At 47.3% G+C, this 9,280-nt stretch overlaps 1 protein-coding gene across 1 annotated transcript; it reads left to right on the top strand.

The window, feature by feature from the left end:
• Positions 1 to 654: 654 nt before the first annotated feature.
• LOC123068431 (LEAF RUST 10 DISEASE-RESISTANCE LOCUS RECEPTOR-LIKE PROTEIN KINASE-like 2.5) lies at positions 655 to 3,963 on the top strand. The gene is made up of 3 exons (XM_044491016.1): positions 655 to 1,508; positions 2,452 to 2,484; positions 2,736 to 3,963. The coding sequence occupies exons 1-3, from the start codon at positions 800 to 802 to the stop codon at positions 3,872 to 3,874; spliced, it is 1,881 nt and encodes a 626-aa protein (XP_044346951.1). The 5' UTR covers positions 655 to 799; the 3' UTR covers positions 3,875 to 3,963.
• The last annotated feature ends 5,317 nt before the right edge of the window (positions 3,964 to 9,280 follow it).

The following is a 9,280-nucleotide window of genomic DNA, read 5'->3' as shown; positions in this document are numbered from 1 at the left end:
TCGGCTCCGGTTTGCTTGGGTGACGAAGCTGACGGCTCGCCTGGTGCGCGGCCTCGGGGTCGGCGTGTGGGGGTTTTTGTCTGTACGTCGGAGCGGCAGCTCCGGAGATGGTTGTAGAGTGTCGGCTCTGGTTGCTCGGACAGCAGAGCAGGCGGCTCGCCTGGTGCGCGGCCTCGTGGTCGGCGTGGATGTTCCGCTTCGGTCTTGGTTGTAGGGTGTCGGCTATGGGTTGCTTGGGTGACGAAGCCGGCGGCTCGACTGGAGGGCGGCCCTGGGGTCGGCGTGTGTTGATGGTGCGTTGTTGAGGGCATGCGTTGTAACGGTTTTTGCCCGGGTTTCCGTTAATTAACCGGGCAACTCTCTTCTGCTTAATGAATGAAAGTGGCAAATCTTTTGGCTTGTTTCAAGAAAAAATAAGGCAAAATAAATGAGTCAGCTGAGAGATCTGTTAGGTTTAACCTTGTCAAGTGGAAATAGTGTGTTGTTCAATCGGTATCACCTCTCATCTAGTACCTTCCTGCTTTGGCACATGAAAGCGCTAGGACAACAACCGCGATATCATCATGTCTGAAAAGTCCTGCACCCACTTGATGTGCAGCCACTCATAATTGCGTTCCAGGTCTTCCCTTTGCTCCGTCAATTAAGATACAGAGTTCCCATGTTAGACGTACAAGTATGAGATGGTTCCATTCCCAACCATATAGCATCCGTTCTTTGCCACGCAGCACATGCATGATCACCAATTTTGTTTGCGCCCCTTCTGTGTCTTGTTGACACAAATTACAAGTCTTGTATTTCGATGGCTCCTGTCTACTGGTTCTTAGTCTTCATCGGGGTTTGGTGGCTGCCCCCTATGCTCGTCGGGGCTGACGAGCAGCAAGGCGAAGGCTGCTCGCGCTCGGCTAGCAGGTGTGGCAACCTCACCATCTCTGATCCGTTCTGGCTCGCTGACACAGAGGCGGGAAGATCGTGTGGTATCTTGGACTTCAAGGTCACTTGCTATAATAACAGCACTGCATCGCTACGGAGCTCCGTGCCCCTCATCCCCGGCTTTGCAATCAACAGTATCTCTTACGAGGAACGCAGCTTGCGAGTCGTTGATGAAGGCAAGCAGAAACTATTGGAAGCCTCCAGCGGTTGCGGCATAAAGATTGGGAACACCTCCGCCAAACTAGACACCCAGTTCAAGATCGACCTCGGCAACCTGAATCTCATCTTGTACAATTGCACGGAGGAAAGCGCGGTGGCTGCTGCACGCCGGGATAGAGGCCTGGTGCAGACAAGAGTGAGGTGCGGGAACGAGTGGGAGGTGTTTGTTCGCGCGGGAGTGCATCACGACCGGATTGGGGACTATGCCAGCTACGCCATGGAAGGCTGCGATGCAACCGTTGTGCCGGTACTGGGCTCGTCGTCAGGCAAGACGAACGCAAGCGATTACGAGCAGCTCATCAACGATGGCTTCCTCTTGACATGGGAGGACCCCCCTCCCACTCTGCCTGCAGCAGCACGTAAGTTCAACCACCAAATTATTTTTTTAATCAAGTTCGTAGCTACACTAGGACAAGCAGTGCCTAATTTGTTTGCACTTCCCTACTCGAACCAAGCAAATTAGTTATGTCACTGACATTATCCTTTAATTCACTAAGCTCTCTAGGCGTGGAAGCTCTATCAATCAATTGAGATCCCAATTTGAGATTAGTACATGATTTTGACTTGCTCAACGCGTTGTGCTTTGTGAAATGATATGATGACGGATGAACGCATGAATGCGGCACTGAACGGGCGCGGGCAAGGGAGAGGGTTTGGGTAGGGCAGGGGCAATACTTTTTTAATACTAAGAATAAAATGCATTTCGACCCCGTCCTAGTACTCAATCATTTCGTGGCACCGGGTTTGGCTGAACCATCTATGATGGGGGGAGCAAAGGGAGGATGCTTAGATAAGAGAATACGCTCTCACATCGCATTTTTTTAGAAAGCTCTACCAGCGAGAAAAAGCGTTTGGCCCGAGCCAAAAATAGGTTGATCCACTTCATTGCCCCCCCCCCAGCGTTAGTGGGAAAAATGACGTCCAGACCGACGAGCGGACCAATACAGCGTCGTGTTTGATGGCAAAACACGTCCGGACCACGCGGTCTGGACGGCTGCGGGCGGTTTGAGGGTCCGTGTTGGAGATGCCAGTATCCTCTTTATTTTTTGTTTGTTCACCTGAGCTGACATGTTGAGAGATGCTGCTATTTTGACCTACATGACATCTTAGGAACTACCGGTTTTGATGTGATGTCAGTCTATTGACCTTTCCCATTCGAGTTAAAATTTTGATCCGCTTATGTTGCGTGTATTTCTAATAGCTAGTTGCGCTTGGCTGTCAAATTGCCATGGTTCATTTTCATGTTTCTATTTATTTTGTGATTGATACTTACATTGACTAACCATAATAATTTCACTGCAGATGGTAGGCACAACAAGAAGTTAATTTTGATAGGTATGTCTATCATGGCTTCTGCTCAGAAAATACATGATACTTTGTCACAAACTTCCATACTTTGATGCTATCTAAAGGAAAACTGCTAAGTCTAAAATTAACCAAATTATGGAGATTTCTAATATAATGGCATGAAATTTAAAGATTCCTGAATGGCTGTATTAGAAAAGGATAGTTTACACAGTCTCATACATATACTGATATACTATCAACTTTACTAAATGATGTTCACTTTTCGTGTTTTTTTACAGTTTCTCTGTCTGCTGCAATCATCTTGCTAACATGTCTAGTTTGGGGGGTGCACCGACATAAGCAAAAGATTAGTCCTTTCATTCTCCCAAAGCAGACTGGTAATAAATCAAGCATGGAAGAAATGCTGAGGAGGTATGGACCTTTGGCTCCGAAAAGGTACAAGTACTCAGAGCTGAAACAAATGACTAGCTCTTTCAAGGATAAACTTGGAGAAGGTGGATATGGCACGGTATTTAGGGGTAGCCTACAAGATGGCTATGTGGTTGCTGTAAAGCTCCTAAAAGCTTCCAAAGGCAAAGGAGAGGAGTTCCTAAAGGAGGCAATTAGCATTGGTAGGACATCACATATTAACATTGTCGGTCTGTTGGGTTTTTGCTTAGAAGGAGCTAAGCGAGCCCTTGTTTATGAGTATATGGCTAATGGTTCACTGGAGAAGTATATTTACACAGAGAATTCAGATATAGTTATTGGATGGGACAAGTTACACCAAATAGCACTTGGCATCGCACGAGGATTGGAATATTTGCATCAAGGATGTAGTACTCGCATCATCCATTTTGACATCAAGCCTCAGAATATACTTCTAGATCAAGATTTTTGTCCCAAGATTGCAGATTTCGGTTTAGCGAAATTGTGTCACCTCAAGGCCGGTAGCATCCTCTCTGTCGCCGGAGCAAGAGGTACCATTGGATTCATTGCTCCAGAAGTATTCTCTAGAGGTTTTGGAGTCGTTTCTACAAAGTCAGATGTCTATAGCTATGGAATGATGCTCCTGGAAATGGTAGGAGGAAGGATAAATAAAGGAAAAGGGAGTACAGATAGCCCAAGTGATGTGTATTTCCCAAACTGGATTTATGACAGTATAGCAGAACAGGTACAAAGTTGTGAAGTCATCTGCGACCTTGAAGAGGCCATGCAAAAAATGGCCTTAGTCGGCCTATGGTGCATACAAACTAACCCCGAAAACCGCCCTTCGATGAGCAAGGTGATTGATATGTTGGAAAAGAGCATCATAGAATTGGAGATGCCACCAAAGCCGTTCCTTTCATGTCCCTCGATCCCGTCATACTTGTCGTCGCATACAAGTTATGGTTACAGATCATCGTATTGCTCCGCATCCCCTGCTCTGTTACCATAGCCCAAAAGTAGGATTAAGTGGACAAATGTAAATTCGAATTGCCACTGCATTACCATTATGATATTACAGTGTGTAACAGTAATATTTATTTTTCAAATGTTACATCGTGTCTCTCAGAATGGCCAGGCTGTTTGAGATTATTGTATATAATACGGACATACGAGTCAAAACATGGATAACCAAATAAAAGTTGTTAGGGTGATTCATGTGTTTGGTATTCCAACTTCCAACAATGGTACCTAACTCATAGTATAAGTAAGCATCGTAGTACGTAAGTCATAGACAAGCAGTTAGGGGCCTCAAAAACCCAGTAAGCGTCGTGGAGCATCTATTCTAACCATGACCTGACGACCCTACAAAATTAAGAAACCTGAGTGCGTCGTTTTGAAGCTGGATATTGCCGCAATACATGCCCAGATTGAAGTATCTTATTCTCGAACCAAACATATAAAATCAGCAGATCATATTGCTCTGTTGAAGTAACAACTACCAAAAATTGGAAAAGATAGTGCCAAATCAACCATAGAAGCAGAAGGGTTTTACCTTGCTGCTCTTGGCGACCACTCAATCAAATAGCACCACCATTTTCCCTCACGGGCGCACAGCCACGCCGGCAACCAGAGCCCTACTCCTGGCACGACACACATCACCCTGCCGCGCCGTTACTTGCCCCCGACATCACCTTCAGGGCCCAGCATTTCCCGCCCTAACCACCGGTGCCATGGCATTGGTTCACCATGCGATCACGTGGCGGGAGGGCTGAGAGGCTCTTCGTTGCACGGGTCACGATGGTAGCTACGAAATGCAGCGGTGATGGCGCAGAAGGAGGTAGCACGGAGAGATAGCGCGGCGAATCGAGGCATGGCAGATTTTTTTTTCCGAGCAACACAATGGCAGATCAGCCGGCGGGCGGCAGCCTAACACTTGCAGATTTGTGCTCTCGGCCTTTTCCCCGTTCACTGCAAAGCAAACAAAAATACTACTACCAAAAAAGGCTTTCACCCCGCTTTATATATAAAGCAATAGTCTAGCCGATACAAAGTGGTGAGGGAACTATTTTACACAGCAAATCAAGGATAAACATAAAAATAGAAGTAACCACACCCCAACAAGAAGCACCCAGGACTACTGGTTAGAGGAGGAAACCACACCTCCAAAAGAAACCACCAGATATCGCTGCAACGTACACACCAATCTGCCACTAGAGAGGGCCCCCTGCCCTCTCGCTGCTGGCCGTCCGATCCTGCCAGCAGAAACCAAGGACCGAGAACAATGCCAACCGAGCCGTGTTCGAAAGATAGGAAGCAACTGAGACCACTTCACACCAGAGCTGAAGGGACTTCGAGCCAAGATCTGAGATTTCCCACCAATGACGATGTGCCACGACCGAAGAGAACCTGAACTCCATAGCGACGCCCCCAGGAGGGTGACGACGACAAAATGCGCCGCCGTCGCCGAGACCGAAGGAACTATCAAGGATTGTCATCCGGAGCCTTGACGCGGGAAGAGGGACCTCGACGACGCCCCCAGGAAGGAGACGATACATAGGCATCAACAACGCCTGCACCAAAGCACTGGGCTTTCGTTCAGAGCCTCACCAATGCCACACAGAGGTATCCTAATCATCAAGCCAGTCGTCACCAAATCAAGCCTCCACATCACGATCAAGAAGACACCACTGACAAATCACCGACATCACCAGGATCCCCCGCCGCCCCGCTCCACACCATCAACACGACCACGGAGAGAAGCCGCCACCATCGCAATGCTGCAAGCCGCAGAGCCGAATATGCAGTCCACCTTCCAGGGCCACCGCCCGGGCATCCAAGGGCTTGCATCCCCACACCACCACTCGCAGCCGCCAGTAAGGGAAGCGACCACCGGGGACATGGAAAGGCACCTTCTTTCACATCCAGAGGAACCCCGGCCACCCCACCGTCCCACACCAAGTCCCAAATCAAACCTGCCAGAGCCGATGGCCAGAGACCCAATACTTTGTCTAGCGTGGACTTCGCGACCGGCGAGGCGTGAGCGTGGGGTTGGGAAACCGGGACATTAGGCCACTGGAGCTTGCTGGCGTTGTGGTGTGGTCAATTAGAGCTCCAGGGCTCGTCTAGTCGCGCCCATGCTTAGACATCAGGCCACTGCCCGCGTCGTGTGCAAGTGAGGCTGTGACCAGCAAGAGTAATGCAGCCTCCCTCTCCCCACTGGGAATTTAATCCTACTATACTTCAGTCCAACTCTTTTGATTACGCCTTTTCGGTATAGATTCTTTCATGTTTCATCTTAACTCACTGAAGTACCAATTAAAAATCGTTGTCTAAAGAAAGATCATTGGTTTTACATTTTCTACGACAAAAACGTAAAACCAATTATCTTTCTCTAAATTGTGGGAACTCCTTTTATCATTAACCCGAACATTTTCCCGCTAATGAAAGTCTGAATTGAACCAAGAATCGCTAGAGTCAAGTGGGCTAAAATGCTTGCAGCCAGCCGATGCTCAGGCCATGCTCGCCTTTCTAGCTTCCTAATAAAATGCCACCTAAACCACTCAGCCGGTGGTTCAACTTATTATTCCAGCTCTCCTTGGGTTGTTTTATTTGTTTAGTCTTGCCTGAAAGAATTGGTGAAGCGTCTCAACCTCCATAGGAGACCCGCGTTGTGTATATATTGATTGGTGGGGGCGCAGATCCCCATAGCGCATACAATCAACGTGATTCCCACGCAAGGAAGTCACGAGAGAACGGGAGAGATATTACAGAAGGAGTTACAGAAGATAACAGGGAGAAGAGATAGAAATATTAAAAAGAAGATTACATGAAACCAACTCTTCTACAACTCTCCTATGCGCCTCCTGTTGTACATGACAAGATATATGTTTAACATCCTCCCTTAATCAGAACTTTCCTAAGTTCAGATTACGCTTAAATTCCTCAAATAGTCTTGTAGGCAAGGCTTTGGTGAAACCATCTGCAACTTGATCCCTTGAGTGTACAAGCCGAATATCCAATTCCTTGTTGGCAACTCTTTCCCTCACAAAATGATAGTCAATTTCAATATGCTTAGTTCTTGCATGAAACACAGGATTAGCAGATAAATATGTAGCACCGATGTTGTCACACCAAAGACAAGGAGTTTGTGTATGATGTATCCCAAGTTCTTTAAGTATGGATTTGACCCAAATAATCTCTGCAGTTGCATTAGCCAGTGCCTTATATTCTGCTTCTGTACTTGATCGTGAAACTGTAGTCTGTTTCCTTGCACACCAAGAGATTAAATTAGGTCCAAAAAATACTGCAAAACCACCTGTTGACCGTCTATCATCCAAACAACCTGCCCAGTCAGAATCAGAAAATGCACTAACAAGGGTGGATGACGATTTGCTGAAAGTCAAACCAATGCTCAAGGTATTTTTCACATATCTGAGTATGCGTTTTGCAGCTGTCCAGTGAGCAGTAGTGGGTGCATGAAGAAACTGACAAACCTTGTTTACAACAAAGCAAATGTCAGGTCTGGTGAGTGTCAAGTACTGAAGTGCACCTACCAAGCTTCTGTATTTGGTGTCATCCTCTTGATTCAAAAGCTCACCCTCCACAAGAGACAATTATTCCGTGCTGGATAAAGGAGTTGGTGAAGGTTTGCAGCCCTGCAATCCAACTTTATTCAAAAGACCAGTTGCATATTTTTCCTGAGAGAGATGGAGACCACCTTCTGAGTTTCTTTTCACTTCAATACCAAGGAAGAAATGCAAGTCACCTAAATCCGTAAGAGCATATTCTGAGTTTAGATCTTTCAGCAATGCTGTCACAACATCATTTGACGAGCTTGTAACGATAATGTCATCAACATATATATGGAAAATATGACTGTATTTGACTTTCTATAAATGAACAATGATGTATCAGATTTTGAAGGAACAAAACCAAGTGTTTGGAGCTTTGAACTCAAACGAGAGTACCATGCTCTGGGTGCTTGTTTTAGTCCATAGAGAGATTTGTCAAGCCTGCACACATGAAAAGGTGAGTTCTTGTCCTCAATCCCAGGAGGTTGTTTCATATACACTTCCTCTTCCAGAACACCATGAAGAAACGCATTCTGCACATATAGCTGTCTGAGACTCCACCCTCTAGACACATCAATAGATAGAACAAGACGTATAGTTGCAGCTTTAACAACTGGACTGAAAGTATCCTCATAATCAATGCCATACCTTTCTTTGAATCCCTTTGCAACAAGTCTTGCTTTATAACGGTCTATCGTACCATCGGACTTTCTTTTAATTCTGAACACCCATTTACAATCAATCAAATTGTTACGTTGACGAGGAGGGACCAAGTGCCAAGTTTTATTTTTCTGCAATGCCTGGAACTCTTCTTCCATGGCTTTCTTCCATTTCGGATCAGCAAGGGCCTCATGAAAATTCCGTTGCTCTCCTATTGAACAAGCTAAACCAAACTTGATTTTGTAATTTGCAGGTTGAATTACCCCGGCTTGAAGGCGTGTGTGTGGTGGTGTAGAAGCATGTGCAGTTTTTGTAGACGCACCATCCGTAGAAGATCCCAGACCTGCTCCTCCCTGGCAGCAGGTCTTGGCGATCCCGGGGATGGGCTGGCGGCTGACTCGCCCGCCGGATCATCTGTGGCAGCCGGCCGTGTAGGAGATAGCAGATCGGGCACAGAGGATCCAGCCGCTGCAGCCCGATCCGGATCGGATCCCGCGCTGGGCGTGGAGCGCCGGGCCCGCCTGGTGTAGCAGCGCAGCTCAGCCGTGTACTGCGTGGGTGGCGGGCCCCCACCAAGGGGCGTGTCGACTCGGAGAGAAGCGCCCGAAGGAGCCCGCGTGGTTGGCGAAGACTAGCGCGGGGCGCCCGCGGGAGAGGCACTGTCGCCCGCACTGCCCTCCTGACAGGAAACGGATCCCGGAGAGGATCGTGACAACGGCTGCAGCAACGATCCCGAGGGGCATACGGCTGGCACGTTGTCTCGGCCTGGGAGGCACATATGATATGGCCTATTTGAGACGTGTTGTTCTTGAACTGAGGCCGAATTTTTTTCTGTTGCCACGGCATGTGTCCCTGTGTCATCATGAGTCTCAAAAACTTCATTAGTAGGACGGTTAGTCAATTGATCATTGCAATTATCATCCCCATGAGGTGATCCTACTAAATGAGGAGGAAGGAGAAGAATCTCTTTCCGAAGCAATGCACTGGCATTGGGATGAAGATGGGCAAAAGGAAACACAGTTTTGTCAAAAACTACGTCACGAGAAATATAGACACGACTGGTGGCAACATCTAGGCATTTGACCCCTTTGTGTTTAGGACTATAACCAAGAAAACACATTGCTTCGGTCGAAACATAAGCTTACGAGGGTTATAGGGACGAAGGTTAGGCCAACAGGCACAAC

The sequence above is a fragment of the Triticum aestivum genome, chromosome 3B, assembly GCF_018294505.1.
Source record: "Triticum aestivum cultivar Chinese Spring chromosome 3B, IWGSC CS RefSeq v2.1, whole genome shotgun sequence".
NCBI lineage: Eukaryota > Viridiplantae > Streptophyta > Magnoliopsida > Poales > Poaceae > Triticum > Triticum aestivum.
Note: the sequence above shows the minus strand (reverse complement) of the source record. Positions and strands in the feature narration are given on the sequence as shown.